At 45.1% G+C, this 23,400-nt stretch overlaps 1 protein-coding gene across 4 annotated transcripts in view; it reads right to left on the reverse strand.

Annotated features, from left to right (window-relative positions):
- The window catches only part of Plekhm1 (pleckstrin homology and RUN domain containing M1), a 46,653-nt gene that overhangs the window by 17,054 nt on the left and 6,199 nt on the right, over positions 1-23,400 (reverse strand). For 3 of the 4 annotated variants that reach the window (XR_004945652.1, XM_036196332.1, XM_036196334.1), the window contains exons 2-6: positions 22,623-22,708; positions 17,200-17,447; positions 14,951-15,577; positions 7,598-7,970; positions 205-487 (exon numbers count right to left, since the gene is read on the reverse strand). Coding sequence is in view for 3 of the 4 variants with exons in the window: in XM_036196332.1 (XP_036052225.1) it covers positions 205-487; positions 7,598-7,970; positions 14,951-15,577; positions 17,200-17,447; positions 22,623-22,667 (1,576 nt within the window). In the remaining variant the exon portion in view is untranslated. The remainder of the gene's footprint in view (positions 1-204; positions 488-7,597; positions 7,971-14,950; positions 15,578-17,199; positions 17,448-22,622; positions 22,709-23,400) is intronic. The other variant, XM_036196333.1, reaches the window with a different exon arrangement.

Consider the following 23,400-nt stretch of genomic DNA (forward strand, 5'->3'; position numbering starts at 1 on the left):
ATCCTGTGGGCAGTTCTGACACTGCTCTAGTGGACTGTTTAAGCAAGCACAGCACCTTTCTGGAAGTGCTTTCCTGTCTGTCTATGAGTCCCCTTGCTTCTACACTCTGGAAGGACACACCACCTGTTTGCAATGGCAAAGAGGATGAGAGCTGCCTTTTGAAAGACACTGTCCCTGAGGATGGGACTCTACAGAGACACCTACCCATCTGCCTCCGATGCACCACACAGAAATTTTTATGATCTTGTGCCAGCATGGCTGTTGGGGCAGGTTTGGAATTCCTCCAGCCTGGTGAAGGAACACAGGCTTTGTCTAAAGCCCCCAGGGAACAGCTCTTTCTTGGTCCTTGGGAAAAACACCTATGAAGAGCAGGCCTTGACTCTGGAGTCCCTTGCAAAGGAGATGTGGAGAGATCAGAAGCACTCTTGGGAGCATCCTCCTGGGGAGGTCGGCAGAAGTCATCTTCAGAAATCCAGCTCTTGTTTTTCTATAAGAAAAAAAATAAAAAGGCAGTCTTTTAAGAGTTTAAAAACATTTTGTTACAGTTGACATATAATAAAATTAAAAATATGAGTGTATATGGGGCTGGAGAGATGGCTCAGAGGTTAAGAGTACTTGTTACTCTTGCAAATGACTAAAGTTTGGTTCCCAGCACCCACACTGGGTGACTCCCAACCCCCTGTAACTCCAGCTCCAGGGAATCTGATACCTTCTTCTGGCCTCCATGGACATACACATACACACTTACATAGGTAAAATACAACTTTAAAAAAATGGGAGCGCAACTCCATGTCTTTGTTATACTCACAGAGATGTATAACCATCTAAGTTTGGAATGGTTTCATCACCCACAAAACAAACAACCCTCCTACCCACTAAGAGATGTGTCTATCTCCTGTGGCCCCTTTCTTGGGCATACACCTAGGAGTAGAATGGGTATATTATGTTAACTCCCGGTTTAACTTGAGACTAACCCGCTGTTCTGCAAACTGGCTATGCCACTTTACATTCCCCTTAGCAATGTACGAGGCTGATATTACTAGGGAGGGAGGGTGTGCGCATGGAGGTCAGAGGACAGCTTTAGTCAGTTTCCTCCTCCCATCTTTATGTGGGCTCTGGGGACCACACTTAGGTTGCCAGGCTTGAGTGGGAAGCACCTTTATTACCTGCTGAGCATCTCACCAACCTTTCCAGTTTCCTTCCAAACTCTCCAACCTCTGTCATTGTATCTTCTTTCTGCCATGCTGACCTGTGAAATGCTGTCTTTCTGTGGTTTTGATTTGCTTCCTTACTGTCCAATGTCAAGAGAACATCTTTTCATGTGGTTATCTATCTTTTCTTTGCATTTTTATTTTTAATTGGGTTAATGGTTTTGTTGTTAGGGTTGACTTTTGTCCCTAGCCCCAGAAGACCTGCTTAAATCTTAATCCCTCAGAATGTGATCTTATTTAGACAGAGTCCTTGCAAATGTAATTAATTCAGATGCACCTGTAATAGAGCAGGATGAGCCCTTCATCCAACACGACTGAAGTTTGTCTGAGAAGAGGAGACATAGTGTCACATGCCTTTAACCCCAGGACTCTCGAGGCAAAGACAATCTCTATATGAGTCAGGGCAGCCCGATCTGCACAGTGAGTTTCGGGCTAGACCCCGGCTCAAAACCAAAGAGAAAAGGAGATGACACACACAGAAGAAAATGTCAACTGGAGGGAGAGCATGGGACCACGGAGGGAGGGAGCAGAGTGATGCTCCTACAAGGCCAAGAACGCCAAGAATACTAGGAACACGGGAAAGACAGGGAAGAAAGAGGCTCCTCCTCAGGATCATCTGCAGAAGGAAGCAACACCTCGGACACTGGCTCTGGCCTCGGCTTCTAGTACGACTGAGGAACACACAGCTGCTGTCTTCAGCCATCTAATTTATGGTACTTCTGTTACAGCTGTTTAGGAAACCAGTACAAATTACAAGAGTTCTGGGCAGATTCTGGACACCAGAACTGTATCAGGCTATCTGACTGACCAATAATTTCTCCTATTCTACATTGTCTTTTACTTTTTTTCTTTATCCCTCTCCCTCTTTCTCTCTTTTTGAGACACTATATATAGCCAAGGTTGGTCTAGAGCTCATTACATAGCCCAGGCTAGCTATGGATGAGCCTCCTGCCTCAGCCTCTCAAGTGCTGGGACTACAAGTCCCCATGCCCAGCTTCTGTTTTCCTTCTTCATGGTGCCTTCTGGAGAGCAGAGAGGTTTTAATTTCAAGCCCAATTTCGCCAGTTTTCCTGTCTGCACTCCTGCTGTTTTATCTCAGAAGCCACTGCTGAAACTAATGTCGCCAAGATTTACACTCCTACGTTTTGCAAAGAGCTTTTTTATTAGCGCTTACATCTCTGTGACCCATTTTGAGTCAACTTCTGTATAAGATGTAAGGAAGCAGCGCAACTTGATTCTCGTGCAGGGGAAATACAGGTGTCCCAGCCCTTCAGGCTCTTTGGTCTTGGAGGTTTGGGATGAGGGAGGTGTGGTACGTGGGGTTTAATCCTAAATTATTGCTTCTAATTCTGTTCCCCACACTCAGAAGGTTCTTGAAGTCCCTAGCAGGGAGATATTACCTCCTCCCCAATCTACAATGTGAGTCCGAGGCTGCTCACTGACAGGGAAGTTGGGCATATCTGGAGCTGGTCGGCCTGTGAGATTGTTGCTTAGTTCCTATTTTTCACTACTATAAGCCCTTCTGCCTCTCTGTGCTGGAAAATGGAAGAGCAGAGGCAAGGAAGCGGCTGGTTGCACTAAGTGGCTGTCTATACAAAGGAAATGAGTCACACAAGGGCAGGACCCGCCCCACTGCTCTGCTAAGTGCTACCAGTGTCACTCTGACATTGCTATTTCCAACCCCTAAATCAAGGCTGCCTGCCCTGCTGATGCAGACCGGGAGGAGGGTTCAGGCTAGGGCTGCGGCAGAGGGTTGGTTTGGACAGTTTAATACATTCAGCTGGGATAAGACTCCTGAGGCCAAGAGAGGCAAGTTCTGATTCGGGCACTTGGGGGAGCTCTCCAGAATGGGGCCCCAGGGCCTCTTCATGTGACTTTCAGAATTGGCAGGTGCTTCCTTCTACTAGGGACAAGATGATATGTCAGTCAGGGTGGCTGCTAGAGACCATGCAAAACTGGTCTAAATAAAGACTGTCTGGATCACCAAGACCCAGATAATTCCCTGAGGAAAATGGGTGTGAGGAATGGTTCCCAGGAGCCACCTGGCCATCCTGCCCTGTGCAAGCCCTAGGAGGAGAGAGCATTATCCCTTAGGATTCCATCAGGGTCCCTCTGCTCACATCCTCTCATCTCCCAGGCAGCACACTGCCCTATCTGGTGATTTCCTCTGCTCACCTCCATCCTATAAGGCTGTTCTGAACTATCACTTTTCTCGATAATGTCAAGCAAAAATGCACAGCATTGAGTCATAAAAGATAGGAGACTGTTTTCATTTGCACAAGTGTGTGAACAGCCCTGTGGAGTCAATTCTCTCTATCCACCTTCATTTGGGTTCCAGTGATCAAACTCAGGTTTCTAGGTTTGTGTGGCATTTATTTTGATTCACTTAGCCATCTTCCAACCCAAAGGACTAACTCCTGACTACCCAGATGTCTTCACTGTAAAACGACAGAGGTGGGTGGAAGGATCAGGAGGGCGGGAGACAACTGTGGATTTATAGGTGGGGGGCTTGCTTCTCTATCTACTGAGAAGAGGGGGACTACCAAGAAATGTTCAGAGTCCCCTGATCTCAAAGCAGCCACCGGGAGATGATTCTCTAGAGCAAGGCTCTGTTCTTCTTGAACCACAGTGAGAAACAGTGGGGGTAGGTTCCACTGAGAGCCCTGAGAGTGTGTCTGCCTCATGGGGAGGGATAGAGAAAGAGTACTAGAGCAGTAATGGATCACGGCACCCGTACGATCACCATCTCTTGCCCTTTTCTCTTGCCTTGTCTGCCACCATCCCATGTCTGCCTGCTCAGGGCCTCACATCCAGCCAGCTCTGTTCCTTCAAACTGTGAGGAGATCACCACTGGCCTGGGATCTGCATCAGAGCAGCACATGCCATTAGGGATCCAAGTCAGAGAAATGCTGCCTTGCATTATGAGGTGTCAGGAGGCTATGGTTAAGGAAGGCAACAGTCTCTGGACCATTTTCAAAGGGTCTGGACTTTCTTCTCAGGCTGTCCTCATTATGCCAGGCAAGGGGCCTGTATGTAAAACTGCAGGAGGGGATCCCATGGCACAAACAGATAGTGTGTGGGACAGTGATTAGACCAGGCTTAGTCACCGCCAGGAGCTCCCCCACTCCCTACACCCTTCCTCCTCAGCATTTAGCTCTGGTGTAATTATAATGTACATCATCAGTTGTCTAATCTAGTGACTGTCCCCAAAAGCCAGGGCTCTTGTCTGACCTGTTTCATCACTGTGTCCCTAGCATCTATCATGGTGCTTGGCTCATAGTCAATGCTTTATGTTGAATGACTTACAACAAAACATTTGAAAGGCTGAGTGGTTCTCAGGACTTTAAAAGCTTGATGGTGACTAGACTACTCCTGTCAATAACAAAAGACAACCAAAGAGGGAATGGTGAATTCCACCTTCTACACAGGTAGAACAGATAATGAAGACAGTCATGGGGACAGTGCTTTTTCAGACCTGGGGGTCAGAGAAGGCTGGGCCAGAGGCACAAGGGACAGTCAGGAAGGGTCCAGACACAGGGGACAGTCAGGAAGGATCTAGGCACAGGGGACAGTCAGGAAGGATGTACTATGTTTGAGCCTGCAAAGCAGAAGCCAGACCCTCAGGAAGGGTGAACTCAGCATGGTCAAGGACACACTTGGGAGCTCAGTTGGGACACAGATAGCCACTTCTTAAAGCATCCTTCTGTCTGCAGTTTGAGGCAGGAGCTTCAGACCTTCCAACCTTCAGCATACCTTCATGATTGCCTAGTTAAGGCCTCATAAAATGCATCTTCCAGAAGTAAATCTGGAACCATCTTCAGAATGGTAAATACAAAGAATCTGACTCAGTTATACAATTACATGGTTTTCATAGTCATATTCAATACCTGGAGCTTGATAAAGCAGATGTTCACATAGAAAACTATAAATTGGAGCCAGAGAGGTGGCTCAGTGGGTAAGGCATTTGCAGCCAAGCCTGGCGACTTGAGATTGATCCCCAGAAAACACAGGAAGGAAATAACTGACTCACAGAAGATGTCTTCTGACCTCCATTTGTGTGCTGTTGCACACTTAAGTGGCCACATATACACTTGCACATGCACACATACACTCAATAAGTAAACAAACAACAAATTGACTGCTACCTCACACCAAGCACAGGGAAGTGAAAGCAGGAGAATCAGAAATGCAAAGTCACTTTAGGCTTAGTACATGATCAGCATGAGGCCAGCAGAGTCTAAGAGATCCTGTCTCAAAAATCAGAAAACAAAACAAAACAAAAAAACAAACAAAGCACATGAATTCAAGTTAAGAATGGGCTGGAGGGATGGCTCAGTGGTTAAGAGCACTGGGTGCTCTTCCAGAGGACCCTGGTTTGATTCCCAGCACCTACATGGTGACTCACAACTGTCTGTAACTCCAATTCCAGGGGATCCAATATCCTTTTCTGGCCTCTGTGGACACCAGGAACAAATGTAGTGCACATACATACATGCATGCAAAACACCCATACACATAAAATAAAAATTAAAACAAAATAGAATGTGATGGTGCTTCACAAAAGACAAAATGGCCTTATATAAGCAAATGAAAGGGCATTCCTTAATCGCCAGAAACATACAGATTAAAAACACCATGAACTACCACTTCTTATCCACCAGGATGGCTATAATAATAGATTCATTTGAAACTAGATAATTACAACTGTTGGTAAGGATGCTGAGAAATGCATTGGTGGAAATGTAAACTAGGCCAGCTGCTTTGGAAAACAATTTGGTAGTTTCACAAAAGGTTAAAAATAGAGTTACTATATGATCCAAAAATTCTATTAGTAGAATTTTTGTATCTAAGAGAATTAAAAGCTTATGCCCATGTGAAATTTTGTACACCCATGTTTACAATATTATTTGTAATATCCAAAAAGCGTTAATAATCCAAGTGCCCATCAACACATAAATATCACATGACTTAGTCACACAAAGGAAAATATTTATTACTCAGCAGTAACAGGGATAAAGAATTGATATATGCTGTAACATGGGCAAACCTTTTTATTGGCTTATTTTTGAAATGGGGTCTTCTTATATAGAATAAGTTGGTTTTATGATCTTCCTGCCTCTGTCACCTGTGTGCTAGGATAACAGACATGAGCCACCACACTCAACTGAATTAATTCTTAAAATACCATGCTTAGGGGTATAGGGAGATGGCTCAGTCAGTAAAATGCTTATCACACAAACACGAGGACCTAACTCAGGAGCTTCAGCACCCATGTAAAAAGATGGATACAGCAGTCTACCTCTGGGCTCTACACATACATGTGCACATATACATAAATAGCTGAAGCCAATCACAAAAACATGTTATCCTATTTATATGAAATTTCCAGGACAGACAAATCTATTGAGACCAAACAGTGGTTATCTGAGCTTGAGGGAAATAACTGCTAATAAAGTTTCTTTAGATGAGTGATTTAAATGTTCTAAAACTACAGTGATAGCTCTATAATCCTAAATAAACGAAAAACCACTAAATATACCCCAATAAGTCAATTTAACAGTGCTTATTTTTACATACCACATCTAACATCTAACTGGCCACATTTTCTTTCTTTCTCTTTTTGAAACAGTATTTCATTACGTAGGCTTAAATTCAAGATCTTCCTGCTTCTGCCTCAGAGCACTGAGATTATAGGTATGCATGACCATGACCATCTGGGGACAGGATACATCTGAGTGCCCAATAGCCACTGTTGGTTTAGTGACTGCCACATTTGACCACAAAGTTCACGATCTGGTCCATGTGAAAAATGAGTATTTTCAGAGGATATTTCAGTATATTCAGTATATTTCAGGGTCTTATGAAACTTTAATCTTAAGTATTGAAAAGAAAATCAAGTCTCAGTCAGGTGAAATGGGTTTTCCAAGAGTGTAAGCTAGTGAATGGTGGTAGCTTCAGAACAGACACTGGACAGTGTTGTGCCTGTCTGTAATTCTAGCACTTGGGAGACTGAGGCAGCATTGAAAGATCACACATCAGAGGCCAACCCAGGCTACACAGTGAGACCCTGTTTTAAAAACAAAAACAATAAAAAACCAAACAACAAAAATCCAAGCAGAGTGTGGTATTAGATGGAAATCATTTTTTCCACGGAGTGGTTGTGAAGACAAGAAGAGTTATTTATGGGACTCGATCGGCATAATGCCTGGCACATCTCCACTACTGACACACCAAGACACATTCACTCATCATTACCATGCTGTTAATACTGTCCCAGTCAGGGACAGGGAAGCTAATGAGATGGCAGAACCACTCTGGCTCACCAGATGGGGAAACGTCAGTTCTGAGTCATTCCTGAGACTCCCCTGAACAGCCTTCACACTCACCGGACTGGTAGGAGAGGAAACCACAAGCTTCGGACCAACTCTGCCATACTCCAGGGCCTTCGGCTGACCACTCCCTTGGCCAGCTGTTCCACCCATGGGGCTAGAAGGCTGCTGGTCTGAAGCGCTCCCTGCAGGGGAAGCTTGGGCAGTGCCCAGCCGCTGCATGTCTGGGGTCTCCTGGGGAAGCAGTTGATGCTTGTGGCCATCACTTGGGGTCCCATAGGATGCGTGGGCAGGAAGGAGCTCGGCAGGTGTGCTGGTAGCTAGGCTGTGGAGGGAGAGAGGGGTCTGGAGCGTGGAGATCTCTGTCTCTTGGCTTGGTCCGCTGCTTGGCACAGAGTTTACCTGGGCTTTGCTGAATTCTGACAACACCCTAGAAGTTTTTAAACAAAGAAACCTGTGTGACAAGTTGATGGCTAGGATGTCCACGGCTACTGGAGCAGTGGACATAGGAAGCTGCTGATTATTTTAAGACCAAACCAAACAACACTGTCTAACCACTCACTCTGTTCCTCAGCTCCCACACAGGCCTCCTCTGATGCTCCTTACTACACCAGGACCTGGGGCACAGTGGGTGGGCAGGTGAGCTGCAGGGCCCCCATCTCAAGTGGCACATTCACATGGCAGAAAGGGAACTGACTCCAAACTGAACAGCTAATGTGGGCCTGGAGAGCTTGCCTGGTCAAACGTGGTTGTGTGGACAATGGCTCTCCCAGTGTCATCTGTGGCAGAGCTTCCCCAACAGGTGGTGCCCAGGGGGGCTGCTCAATAGCTAAGAGCTGAGGCACCAAGAGTCTGCTCTCTGAGATGGGGGGGTGAGGTGCGGATGTACTCTGACCACGGGACAGTCATGGGGTACCAGGGCTATAGTGAGGTACAAAGGCTCCTCAAAGGTTTACTGGACAGAGAAGCTTCATGTCCCCCAAAATCACTGCTGGAACTCAGTGATTTCCCATGTGGTGTGGAAGGGTGTGCACAAGCACACCGGATATAACTTACTAATGTCTCCTTGTGGGGTTACTGTCCCTCATCTCCTCAGAGGGGCCAGAGAGTCAACATTACTGCCTTTGTGTGTGTGTGTACGTATACTTCTGGGCCTTCTGGAATGTGCCCTGGCTAGTCACTGCTCCTCCCTCTCCTGGGCTTCTGGGAATCCAAGTTACCTTTTTAAAATAAACTATTTGTTATTTCCTCTTCCACTTATAAAACAAGTATGCTCTGGATAAATGCTGGTTCAGAATGCACCAAGGCTGCCTGGAGTCCAAAGACGGCACGAGTCCACCACACTGGCTTAGATGGAGTAAGGTCCCCTTAGTTTGGGTTGATGGAAGTGACCGTAGAATAGTTCTGCTCTTGCTTACACCATCCCAATCCCACTGACATTCCAAGACAACAGAGTCAGCAGGTGTCACTAAACCAAGCCATTATAAATTTTCACATGGATGCCACAACATTTCAGTTGGGTAAGGGAACAGTCTTTTTTAACAAATGGTGCTGTGAAAAGGAGCCAATCACATGGAAAAGATTAAAGTTGGATTACTACCTCACACCCTATACAAACTTAACTCAAATGCACTAAGGACCTAAATGTAAGAGCTAAAACTATAAAACTCTTAGAAGAAAATATAGATATAACTGCAGTTTTGAGTTAGGTAAAATAATGAGTTAGGTAATTCTCAGATGTGACATCTAAACCATAAGCAATCAGTCAAAATAATAAACTGGACTTCATCAAAACTAAAAACTTCTGTGTGTGAGACAGGGTCTTACCAGGTAACTCAGGCTAATCCTTCTGCTTCAGCTTCCTGAGTGACGGATTATAAGCATGTACTACCACATCTAGCAAAAAAAAAAAAAAAATCAAACTTTCATGATTTAAAAAATACTATAAAAAAAGTAGCTGGGCAGTGATGGTGCACGCCTTTGATCCCAGCACTCGGGAGGCAGAGGCAGGTGGATCTCTGTGAGTTCGAGGCCAGCCTGGTCTACAGAGTGAGTTCCAGGAAAGGTGCAAAGCTGCAGAGAAGCCCTTACAAATCGTAGTCCACTTGCCTATTTTATGCAAAGTCCTGGCTTTGATTGCCATCCTGAGGGGAGAAAGATAGAAATGACAACTCACAACACAGGGGAGATACTTGTGCCATCCAATTCCAGACTGTATTAAAATTCCTACAACCCAGCAACAAAATGATGAATACCTGAAGCTAAAATGGGCAAAGAGATCGAAAATATTTCTGTGAAGATAACTCTAATAAGTACATGGTAAGGCGGTCAGCATCGCTGGCCACCAGGGAAATGCAAAAAAGCCATAATGATACACTACTTTATACTTACTAGGATGGCCACAATAAAAAAGAGAATAATAACAAGTGTTGGCAATGATTTGGGGAAATTAACTTTTAAAAATCTATATGTGTAGACAGGGTCTCAACTTACTATTTAGCCAAGGTTGGCTTTGAACTTCTGAGTCTCTCATTCCCGGCTAAGGAATTAGCTCTTGTGTGTTAATAGTAAGAATGTAAAATGGTACCATTGCCATAGAAAGCAGTTTGGTAGCTCCTCAGAAAATTAAACAGAGTTCCATGTGACTCAGCAACTCTCTCCAGGTCCACACCTAAGAGAATCAAACATGTCCAGACTAACTTTGGACATGACTGTTCACTATCTGTTCAGCACCACCACCTTAAGAGTCAGAAGTGAAGCGCAGTCCATTAACAGGTGAATGAACAGATTGTGACAGGTGCATTCAGACATGATGCCTGCTATGGTGTGGATGAATCCTGAAAATATTATACTAAGTACAAGAAACTTGAGTTACACAGTTATGATCTTGCAACTGGGCATTTTGGCTTACGCCTGTAATTCCAGCACTTGGGAAGCAGAGGCAGGAGGACTGTGATGAGTTTGAGCTTAGTCTGGTCCACATAGTGAGTTCCATGCCAGGCTATATAACAAGATCCTGTCTCAAAAATCTGAAAGGGAAGAAAAGGGTATGTGAACTTGATATCTTCATAACAGGCAGGTGGGAGGGTAGAGAGACAGCTCAGCAGTTAAGAGCACTGGCTGCTCTTGCTGAAGTCCAGGGTTTGAGTCCCATCACTTACATGGTGGCTCACAATTGCCTATAACTCTTGACCTTGGGGATTTGGTGCCCTCTTCTGGCCTCCATAGGCACTGCACACATGTGGTGCACAGACATACATATAGGCAAAACACACATACCAAAAAAAAAAAAAAAATCACAGGGGTGCTGTATGGGAAAAGGAAGAAAACCAAGGAAAATGGCAAGGTAAGAGGGCATGATAGAAGAGGGATGTGGTCAACACATATGCATGTATGAAAATGCCAAAATGAAATTATTTTTTTTAATTTAATTATTTTTTATTATTATTGTGGGGGGCATGAGTAAGAGGACAACTTATCAAGCCAGGCATGGTGGCTCAAGGCCTGAGATTCCAACACTTGGGAGGCAGAGGCAAGTGGATCTCTGATCTCAAGGCCAGCCTGGTCTACAGAGTGGTTTCCAAGGACAACCTACAAAGTGAGATGCTATCTTAGAAACAGACAGGCAGACAGACAGACAGACAGAAATCAGTATGCACAGTATGGTGGCTCATACCTGTAATTCTAGCACTGCCCAAGCAAGAGGATCTAAGTTCAAGACCAGATAAACTTCACAGTGAATTCAAGGCCAGCCTTGGGAGACGCTGTTTCAAAAATGGTTGAGCAGAGTGATGCACTTTTTTAATCCCAACACTTGGGAGGCACAGGCAGGCGGATCTCTGTGAGTTCGAGGACAGCCTGGTCTACAGAGTGAGTTCCAGGAGAGCCAGTGCTGTATGCAATGAGAGCCAGGAAGGCTAGGGATGTAGTTCAATGGTCGTTAGCGTGAATGAGCTCTGCGTTTGACTCCCAGTACTGTCTTCCTCACCCCAAAAGAAAAACAATCAAGGAAAATCTAAGAGTGTGACTTCTAGGGAGTGGAAAATGCCAAGTTCTCTCCCTCCCCATTTTGGTGTGTGTGGGAGAGATAGATCATGTATGTGCAGGTACAAGTGTGTGCACAGGCTTGAGGACACCCTCAGGTGTCATTCCTCAAGCATCATCTATCGGCCTTGTGTTTTTGAGACAAGGTCTCTCGTGGGCCTGGAGCTAGCCTAGTAGATTATGCTGGCTGGCCAGTGAGCGCCAGGGATCCACCTGTCTCTGCCACCAGAGCACTGGGATTACAAACAGGCACCACTCCCAGATTTTTCAACATGGGTTCTGGGGGCCCAATTCAGGTAAGACTAGTACTTTACCAACCAAGCTTCTCCCCAGCCTCCTGTCTGTGCATCTGAACATGTGTGTTCATAAAAGTGTGCAAACAACACCTTGGAGAGGAGTTCTGTCAAGCCAGGCAGGGTTTGGACTCCCTGACCATGCAGACCCTCTTGCTGGTAGACTGTGGTTCTGCTTCGCTCTAAACTAAGGTTCACTGAAGAAAGCGCAGAGGTGAACTCCAATGCTGAGTCACTTCCCAAGGGAAGTGACAGCTGACAATTACTGACAAAGTTTTGCAGTGGAAAGACTGTAAGAGCCAGAGGGGATAGATGACACCAAGGGAACGGAAGGCTGGTAAATGGACAACCCAGGCAGTCAGCGCCTAAGTCCACAACCCTCCATAATCATAGCACAGACCCAAAGAACAGTCAGTCCTTGGCCCACAAGGCAAGCTACAATTTACTGTCTGCAAAACAGACCCCTTATAGTGAATGAAAAAGTTTCATTTTGAAGTCATGTTTTGTACATTGTTCAACCTGCAGACGTTTTAAGAGCTGAAACATTAAGGCCAGGCTATTTATGCCTAATTAATAACTTAAGTATTCAAGTATCATTAAAGAATAAGCTCAATGAAATGCTGCTGAGGATCTTTTATCTTTAAAACACACACTTAGAAATGCTAATTTCTGCAGCTTAACATCAAGCCAGGCTGGTGCTTTTCTGTCAACCCAGCTCTGGAAGATCAAGAGTTCAGGACCAGCCTAGGATACATGGTAAGACCCCATCTTTAAAATAAAAATGCTGGGCCAGGAAGACAGTTCAGCAAGCGAAGACACTTGATGTGAAGCCTGAGGACCTGACTTGGATCTGCTAGACTCACATGGTGGAAAGAGAGAATCAACTCCTAAAAGTGGTCCTCTGACCTCTACATGCGGGTGTAGCATGCCCTCTCCCCCAACCCCCCAAGGGGAACTTTGAGGCCCAGCTCTGAGAACGAAGACAGCACTGACCCTGCATTTGCATCTGTGTAGTCAATGTCCAGTTACTCACATCATTGTCTGGTGCTTATCTATACATCCTGACCCTTAGTTCCTTTTGCATTTCTCCATAAGAACCACGTCAATGATTTCCAGACAGGGTGGACAGTCACTGATTCAAAGACCTTATGCTGGAATTTTCCAGTCATGAGACTCACAAGAGATAAAGGTAAGGCACATGACAAAAAGAAGGCCTGAGAGAGGTAAGCTAGCATCACCCCCACCTTAGCATTTCTCAAGGCAGCGATGGCTCCTTGAGGTTTCTCCCCAGTGTGCTCCATCTAACCTCCTCATTTGACATCTGAAATTGCCATCTCATGGACTCAGTGCCTCTGGAGCCAACCATTCTCACATGAGCAACTCATTGTCAGGTCTAAAGGAAACTCCAGTTCCCCAAACTCCAAAAGGCTGTCCAGAAATGAGCTCAACCTGGACTATAAGAGGATTTCTGGTGGTTAGATAAAGGCCAGCATTCCTCAGGAACTTGTAAAACCAGTTTCCATCTACCAAAAAGGAGTCATTTCCCTTACCTCTGGGAGAAGGGACATACAGATCTAATGACATATACCTGTGTTGCATATCAAAGCACATACTGGCTTCCAGGCTCCCTCAATATCACAAGTACCTGTTATACATTCCAAAGTCCACACTAGCATCCCAGCCCTTCTCACCTCCTCAGGCTTTCCTCTTCCCAGATGTCCATTTGTTCGCTATAAGGGAAAGGGTTTCCCCCTTGCCCCTGCTATTCTTACTATGCTTTCTCTTCTCTCCTCTCCTCTCCTCTCCTCTCCTCTCCTCTCCTCTCCTCTCCTCTCCTCTCCTCTCCTCTCCTCTCCTCTCCTCCCCTCCCCTCTCCTCCCCCCTCCCATCCCCCCTCCCTAAGATTTACTTATTGAGAGAGCACCAGATCTCATTACAGATGGTTGTGAGCTGCCATGTGGTTGCTGGAATTGAACTCAGGACCTCTGGAAGAGCAGCTGGTGCTCTTAACCTCTGAGCCATCTCTCCAGCCCCAATGTCTCTATTTGACATTTCTGGTTATTCTCCCTTCTCTCACAGATAGCCCTGGCCATATCCAGTCTGCCATCCATGTTCAGTCTATTTTTCTCTCTCTCTGCTCTGAATTCTTCCAGATGTCTCTGGATATTTTCTCTCAGTTATTTACAATAAAGACCATCCCCTTAACCATAGCATGGAACAGTTATGTGGGCAGTTTCTTTACTGCACCTCCTTGCACACACTCACTGCACAGACAATGATTTGACTCTCAGACAGCTCGGTGAGAAATCTCCATCTTAAGGATGGAGAAACAGTTCACAAAGAGTCAGCAATGTGACTGACGTTACTTGACTTGCAAACTGTGGAGCAGGCCTAGAAACTAGGTCTTCTGTGAGCCCTGCCCACATATCACTGGTTCTAATTCTATCCTACAGCAGGTAGCAACCTGGAAGGCTTGAACAAAGGCTGTAGGGTGCACAGTAGTAGTGAAAAGGCCCTAGAATGAGTTGATGGAACAGAGGCTTTAATTCAACAAAAAGCCACTAAACGCCCACAACCTTGACAGCACTCTCCAGTGGTGAGACTGAGAAGAATGAGCTCTTCCTGGCCGTGTCAACAGACAGCACGTGTGGGAACTGTAAATCAGTGCTCCAAGGACTGACTGAATTCAATGTCCACTGAGTGGAAGAACAGTATTTTCTAGAATTATATATGCACTCTGAACTATTATCTTCTTCCCTCTAGATGAAAAAGACATACTTTATATGGACTTCAGAAAGGCCAAAGACTCAGTCCAACTCTGAGTACTAAGCCTATCCTCAGCTGGGAGTGGTGGCTCACACCTCTAATGTCAGCACTCAGGAGAACCAGGTACCGTAGCCTGGACTACAGAGGGGAGCCATTTCAGAAACCCAAAGTGATCATTCTTGCCACTGCACTATTTCCTCAGTTACAGTGAGAGCCCTGTCTCCTTTGACTTCTTTACACCCCACTAAAGTTCAGTGACAATCACATGTACAGGAAGGCAGGTCGAGGCTTGGAGGAGCTTACTCACTCTTGCAGAGACCTGTCAGAGTCATCAGCATTTGCTGGGCCCAGATCTGAGTCGTAGGACATGGGTTCCTCAGAATGGTCTGGACTCCTGGAGCCATTTTCCTGGAGCAGGCAGCTAACAGAGTTTAGGCTGCAGGATAGCTGGGATGAACTGGCTGTGTCCAGGCTGAGGGAAGAGGCAGTGAGCTTCCTGTTCCTACGGATCTTATGGCCAGAGTGTTGGACTTCGATGTCCTCAGAGCCTGAGGAATGGGAAATTGAATCCAGAGACTCCTTCCGCTGTAATTCCGCCCCAGAGGTAGTAAGAGAGTCAAGTTCAGAGAGGGGACAAAGCCCAGAGAGAGACAGTGGGGTGAGTGTCCATTCATTTAAGATGGCTGACTTGTAGGAGAGTTCAAACGACAAGGATGTCAGTCCTTGTAGGAAACTCAGTAGGAACTCGCCCTCTTCGGCATCTCGCAGCAGGGCCGTGGGCTGATAGTACTCACACAACCTTGTGGGTTCCTGCAGGAGCAATTTCAGATAGCATTCCATCAGACCATCATTGAGGGCCAGCCGCAGCCAGGCCCGGCAGCGGCCTACATCTGTATTGATGAAGACCAGGTGTTCCAACTCTGAGATGATGTGTCTGGAGGGGGACAGAGCAGATGTGTTTCAAGAAACTACCTCAAATCTCAGAGACATGGTTTTTAAGGCATTGCTTAGCAAGAACCAGTGATAAGTACTACAAACACAAACTTACTTAAGCACAACAAATTCTAGGGTAACGTCTCAGGAAATACAGAAAAGCTGAGCTGGGCCTTGGATATCACCTGACCAGGTTATATGGGACACAGGCTCCCACACCTGGCTGTTAGTCAAAAGCACTTGGGGAACTTAGCAGGATACACATTCAGGGCTTCAACTAGTGAACCATTTGGGAGCTAAGTGGTTCTGTATAGCGAAGTGAGCTGACCACAGTAGTACCATTAGAGTGGACCCTAGGTGTACCAAACTCAGTTCCCAAAGCTGCAGTGTGACATAAACCCCTTCTGCTACCACAGTGTCCTGTGCAGGAGTGCACCCACCGTCCTCTGAACTCAGTGGCCAAGTTCCAATTAACTTCAGCACAGTACACGTTGGTTGGTTGACTGGCTAACTGAACTAAGGAAACATTGAACAAGATACAGAGACAACTAGAAAACCACTGTCTGGGGTTGGAGGGATGGCTCAGTGGTTAAGAGCACTTGCTGTACTTGTAGAGAATCTGAGTTCAGTTCCCAGCACATATATTGAGTGGCTCATAAGCACTCATGACTCCAGCTCCAGGGGATCTGATCACCTCTTCGGGAATCCCTGGGTACCCACATGCATGTGGCATATATACAGACACACACTCATACACATAAATTAATAAAAATTTAAAAAAGAAAGAAAACCATTGTTACTCAGAAGAGAGCTAAAAACCCAAGATAGGGCAGTGGCAGCAGGTAGGGAAAAATGCAAATCAGAGACTGACAAGGCATCTTCAGGCTAAGGGTGGTATTTCATATGCCATGGAGGCAGTGCCAGCTACCAGCTTAGGGCCTAAGTAGCCAAGGGTAAGGGCAAAGACAGGGCCTTGGGGTGAATATTCAGACAGTATCTGGCTTCTTGGATAAATGCCAGACACAACTTGTTATTAGTATAAAGTTTAGAACCAGGAGCTAAAGAAATAGCTCACTGGTTAAAAGCACTGGTTGCTTTTGCAAGGACCCAGGTTTGATTCCATATGGTGGCTCGGTTATCTCTAGCTCCAGTTCCAGGGGATCTGGCACCCTCTTATGGCTTGTGTGCCCTGTACCAAGCACATACATGGTGCACAGACATGCATGTAGGGAAACACTCATACACATAAATTTTTTTAAAATTTAAGTTTAGAAGATAGAAACTCAAATATTCAAAGGCAAGGTCAGCAAATCTTTTCTGTTAAAAGGACCAGAGAATATTTCAGTCTTTTCAGGCCACACAACTCAGGAGTAACTACATGACTCAGCCCAGTGTAGTCAAAGGTCAACAGTGCTGGGGTGAGAAGCAGCCACAGGCTCTAGAAGAGAGTGGAATGTCTTAAGGTCTGGAGATAAGCCTTTCTATAAAGGCCGTCTCCAGCCCTACCTCACACAGTGGCTACGCTAGAACACTGTGTTTTTTGGCTTTGCCACCCTCAAGAGAGTCGAGAACCCTGTACTCTGAGGCTCTTCCCTGATGCCAACCCTCTGCAGTGTATCTCACTTGTGGGTGACAGCCTTCAGAAGGGGCCAGAAAACAGGCTGAGGCAGAGGCTTCTGATGAGTGTGCTTCTTCCTTTTCCCTCCGGCCTCAGCACGGATGTGCTTGGCATGCAAGCCATGGATAAACACAGCCTCCAGGGCACTGCACATGGTGTTGGCATCTCCATCTTCACTGGTGACCACTGTATCCAGAGATACATACTGTTTCTGCAGAGCCTTCACAGATCCCACCAGCCTCTTCTTAATGACCTAAGTGATATCAAACACAATGGCAGACTTTAGGGATAAATCCTACATGGAGCCCCTGGCCTGTTTTCAATGTGTGGAACCACATACACACTATGTACATAACCTGAGACTCCTTCTGCAAAGCTAGCTAGCTACTGTGGCAAGTGAAGATCCAGTACACAGAGAAATGGTTTTGCACATATGTTTTTATTACATTTATTAATTTCATTTTATGTATGAGTGTTTGGCCTAAATGTATATATGTGTGCATGCTTGGTGCCTGAGGTTAGAAGAGGGTATCAAATCCCCTGGAACTAGAGTTACAGATTGTTGTAAACTACCCTCCGTGTAGATGCTAGGAACTGAACCCAGGTCCTCTGCAAAAACAAGAGCTTTTAACCACTGAAGCATCTCTCCAGCCCCAATCTTTTGTTGTTGTTGTTTTTAATGAAACTTTAGTCTTGTATTTAAATACCAGATCCATGTAGTCACAACTATGGTAGCTTGGGGGCATTCTGCAGAGATAAGTTAAGGGAGCAGAGAATATTTCTTTAGAGCAAAAACCAAGAAAGAACTGGGGGTGTGGCTCAATACTAGAGAGTTGCTTAGCAGCCACAAGCCCTGGGTTAGATCCCCAACACAGTGGGGGGGGCGTGGGGGAGAAGGTCAAGACCGTAGAAGCCTAATCACATTAGCTAAGAGCCCAGGGGGAGAGCCAAAGGCTTAAGTCAGTACCACCTCTGAGCTTAACTTCTCTGAGCCTCAATTCCCTAAAGGTTAAATGGAAATGGTATTTCGTGATCTGTAACACTTGTGCTACTTCTTCTTTCACTTGTTTATTTATCATGGTTTCTTGAGAAAGGGTTTCTGCAGACCTGGCTGTCTTGGAACTCACTCTGTAAACCAGGCTAGCCTCAAATTCAGCGGGATTATCTGGACCATCATGCCCAGCAGGGGCCATTGCTTAGGGGTAGATATTGGGTTTCATTTCTCCTTGTGCCCCTAACAGTTGCCACTGTGCCTGGGACACATACAGAAGGCATGCATTACAAAATGTACATCAAGGGTTGTGGAAATTTAGCATAAAATGTATATAATCATAATTATGAGTGTATCAAAGTCATATTAGTGTTTGGCAAAGAACTAGACAGAACTACAAAACAACTGGTTTGCATCAAATGTTAAGTTATAAACATTTCACTTTTATTTTGATTTAGGCTGAACAGTAAGTATTCTTTGGAAAGTTGAATTTTAAAAAATTAATTAACAAGTTATAATTAACATTAAATTCTCTCATTTAAACTACAAACTTCTGGGTTTTTTGTTTGTTTGTTTGTTTTGGTCATCACCAGAAGTAACTATATTCCTGAATTTTGGAAACTTTTACTTTCACTAATATATATATTTAACTTATTGACACTGAGCATGGTGGCACATGCCTTTAATCTCAACACTCAGGAGGCAGAAGCAGGTAGATCTCTGTAAGCTTGAGGCTAATCTGGTCTATACAGGGAGTCTCATGTCAGCCAGGGCTAACATGTGAGACCCTGTCTCACATACAACAGAGGAAAAAGACTTATTGACAATGGCCGTGGAGAGGAGAATAAGTCTTCTACAGGGTTGAGCACTGACTGACAGGCTATCCAGTCCCATATGCAAAATGAGCTCAGTGGATTGTATACACAAAAGTAGAGAGTGAGGCCAGACATGGCGGCACATGACTGTAATCCCAGCACTCGGGAGGCAGAGGTAGGTGGATCTCTGTGAGTTCAAGGCCAGCCTGGTCCACATAGTGAGTTCCAGCATAGCCAGGCTACATAGAGAGACTGTTTCAAAAATAAAAAAAAAATAAAAAAAAGAAAGAGAGAAAAAAGAAGAGCAGCAACTGCTGAGCCAACTCTCCAGCATTATTTTTTTATTATCATTTTTAATCACAGATGTATTCCTAAACAAACAATACCAAAACCCAGTGGTTTTATTGTATTTGTTTTGTCTAGAGTTCATTGAATTTCTTTGATCTGAAGATTTAAAGTCAATAAAATGTAGAAAGTTTTGGAAAAGGAAGTAAAGTTCAGTGGTTTTTAGTATACTCAGAGAATTGTGCAACCTTTAGCATTAGCGAATTTCAGAGCACTTTAACGCCACTGAAGGAAAGTGTAGCAGTGGCGGGGGAGGTGGCATGCTGTAGGATAATCTCCTTTCTGCCTCTACGGATTTACCTATTTAGACATGGAAACACAACATGTGACCTTGAGTATGGCTTCTTTGACTTGGCATGTTTTCAAGTCGTGTGCCCCCCCCCCCCCCCAGACAGGGTTTCTCTGTGTAGCTTTGCACCTTCCCTGGATCTCGCCTGGTAGACCAGGCTGGCCTCGAACTCACAGAGATCCGCCTGCCTCTGCCTCCCGAGTGCTGGGATTGAAGGTGTGAGCCACCACCGCCTGGCCTTTAAGGTTTATCTATACTATAGCACATATCAGTACTTAATTCCTTTTTATAATCAAGTATATCCTACTGCATGGATATATACATATACATATACATACACACACACACACACACACACACACCATGCTTTATTTGGCCATTCATAAGAAAATAAACCGCTGCCTTGTTCCCACTTCTTGACTATAGTGCTGCTCTGAGTGTTTGTATCCACATTTTTATTCAGACCTGTTTCCAGGTCTAGAATTGATAAGCTGTAGAGCTCGCACAATGGCACAGGCTTGCAATCCTGACACTTAAAAGCTAAGGAATATCATGTGAGTTTGGAGGCCATCTTGACAGTAAGTTGGAGGCCAGTCTAAACTACACAATAAAATCTGCCTGAAAATCCAAAGAATTGTTCAATCACATAAAACCTATGCTCCTATGCAGGCTGGGGATGTGGCTCAGGGGTAGAGTACTACCTACATTTGTGGAATCCTGTATTTCATCCCCAACATTGGAAAGAGAAGGAATAAAAAACAACCCCAAAAGCTCTAATTAAGTTTTCTATGAAACACTGAGCTGTTTGCCAGAGTAACCACTACTTTACATTCCCAGAGACTAGAGGAGAGGCCCAACTTTCTCACGTTTTGTTAGCACTTGCTATTGTCTTTCTGATTACAGCGCCCTAATGACTTGACCAGCACTTTACCTCGGCTTGCCCTTCCATTTCCTGGGTCTAATGGTAATAAGCATTATTTTGTGTACTTACTGCTCATTGTATAACTTCTTTGGAGAAATCCTGTCCACTGTATAATTTGTTTTTATGTGTGGTGTGTGTGCACACACATGCAAGAGGCCAATGTTGAGTACCTCAGTCATTTTACACATTATTCTTATAGACAATGTGTATAAGACGAAGGTCTCTTACTGAACCTAAGCTCATCAATTCATGGGCCAATGAACTCTGGGGACTTGTCAGGCCCTCACCCTCCCAGCAACTGGGATTATAGACATAGGCAGCCAGGACTGGCTTTTATGTGGGTTGTGGAGAGCCAAACTCAGGGTTTCATGCCAGCACACACTACTGAACAGACATCTCCCAGCCCCCAGATCATCTTTTTACTGCTGAGTTGAAGTAGTTCTCTATCCACTTTGGATACTAGACCTTTATCAGAGATAATGCCTTCTCTTTTTCTGTGGACTATATCTTTTCATCTCTCTCTCAACACTTTATGAATACTGTCCTCCTTTGAAGCAAAGATTTTAATCTTGGAGTTGAATTTTATTTTTATTTATTTATTTTTTAAAAAGATTTATTTATTTATTATGTATACAGAAGAGGGCACCAGATCTCATTACAGATGGTTATGAGGCACCATGTGGTTGCTGGGAATTGAACTCAGGACCTCTGGAAGAGCAGTCAGTGCTCTCAACCTCTGAGCCATCTCTCCAGCCCTGGAGTTGAATTTTAAATGCTATTTTAAATATATTATTAGATTATATAAAAAGCATAAATTATTTCCAACTGAGTGTCACCCAGGTGCTGTGTCAGGGAATGCAGGGATAACCAGACATACACCTCAAGGGTGGGGTCTGTGCAGCCCTTGCTCGGAGGCCAGGGATAACTGCAAAGGCTCAGCTGGAAGCCAGCAGGGAGAAGGGCAGAGTTGTCCCTCTAGTGGCCAGGAGAAGGAAGGCAGCTCTCTGAGGGCTGCTGCTCCTTGTTGACAGAAGGTTCTGGTAACTGGGAGCAACACTGGGAGGAAAGGATTCTCCAAATAAACCACCACAGGGTTTCACTGAGCCCCAAAGCTATCTGACCTCTGGCCTTTCCAAGGACACAAGACAGCCAGTCTAGAGTGCCTAAGCAAGTCCGGGGCCAAGCACAGGGAAAAGAGGTTGTTAGAGAGGTTCTGGTAAATTGGCCACAAACATCTTTGCTTGAAAAATTCCTGAAAAATAGTTTATGTTCAAAGATATATATGAGCTGCCGATTTACCCCCATTACTGAAACAACTAGCGAGCGCAGCCGCTTCAGAAAAAACAAAGGGCTGGAGCAAACTGTAAAGTGTATGCTGCACAAGCCTGAGAACCTGAGTTGGAATCCCCAGCACCCACATAAAAAACTGGGCATGGTGACATCTGCGATCTCAGCACTGGGAAGGAAGAGACAGGAGAATTCCAAGGGCTTGCTGCTCAGCCAGTCTAATGAAATCAACAAGCTCCAGGTTCAGTGAGAGACCCTGTCTCAAAAAGAGGGTGTGGGGGACTGGCAAGAAGGCTCACAGGGTAAGGGTACCTGCTGCCAAGTCTGACCTGACAGAACCCACATGATGGAAAGAGAAAACAGACTCCATACATAGGTTTTCCTCTGACCACCGCACACATGCCATAGGGCACGAATACAGGCACATAGACACAGACACAGACACACACACACACAATCTAGAAAGGATCAGGTCAGGATCTCCTGGAAGCCTGCTTTTGTCGTAAATTCTTCTCCACCTAAAGCCTCTCTCTGGACATGTTCATTTATTTCAAAATAAGAAAAGTAGATGAAAGCTGGGTATGGTGATACATGCCAGAAATTCTAGCAACTTGGAGGTTGAGGCAGGAGAATCAGGAGTTTATCCTTTGCTATGAAGTAAGTTCGAGGTCATTCTAGGCTGTTACATGAGACCCTATCTAAAAAGAAAGAAAAATTTAAAGAGAAAAGCTGGTGGTCCTGCGCAGCTCTTCCCACCCTATCCTATTTCTCCCACATACCTGGATGGCAGCCCGAGGGTCCAGCCCATTCTCCACTTCGAGCATTTCCACTCAGGCAGCAGCGCTTAAGGAGACTCACATGACACCTGCAGGGACAGAAGAAGGCTAGATGAACTCGCTCCCAACTTACCTCCACAACCACAGTCCCCTCCCAGCAAGCAGCAGGCAGTCAGGCCAGGTCACTCAAATTGCAAATGAAAGGCCTTTGAGCAAAGGAAAAACTGAGACTGGGTTTTAAGGAAGGAAACAGGCCAGAGGCTCAGTCCTTGGGAGGGGTGGAACCCTTGCACCACAAATAGGAGACAAGGGCTCTTCACACCAAAATCTGTGCAGAAAGCCAGGGCCTATGAGATAGGAATTTGCAAAGCTTCTCCTACAGTGAGTTGACGCCCCCATAGAGTGGCACACTGAATGTGGCAGTCAATAAGTAAAAAACTTAGCAGAAAAAGGTTTCTAAATGCACAACAACTAAAAAGTCATTCAAAACCAGTGTCTAATGAAGCTGAAGTATTTCTGGCAGAACTCACGTGAACTGTATCACATGACTTAACTGCTGTTCTGAACATGCAACACGTGTTTTGCACTACACAGCAATTTACCATACATCATCATACATCAACAATGAGAACTGCCTGGACAACCTCAGCTCAGATTTGAGCCAATTTCTCTCTCTCTCTCTCTCTCTCTCTCTCTCCTGTTTAGATGGGGTCTCTCTATGTAGCTCCTGTTGTCTTAGAACTCTATGGCCTTGAATTTACAGAGATCCTGTCTCTGCCTT

This window comes from Onychomys torridus, chromosome 8 (genome assembly GCF_903995425.1).
Source record: "Onychomys torridus chromosome 8, mOncTor1.1, whole genome shotgun sequence".
NCBI lineage: Eukaryota > Metazoa > Chordata > Mammalia > Rodentia > Cricetidae > Onychomys > Onychomys torridus.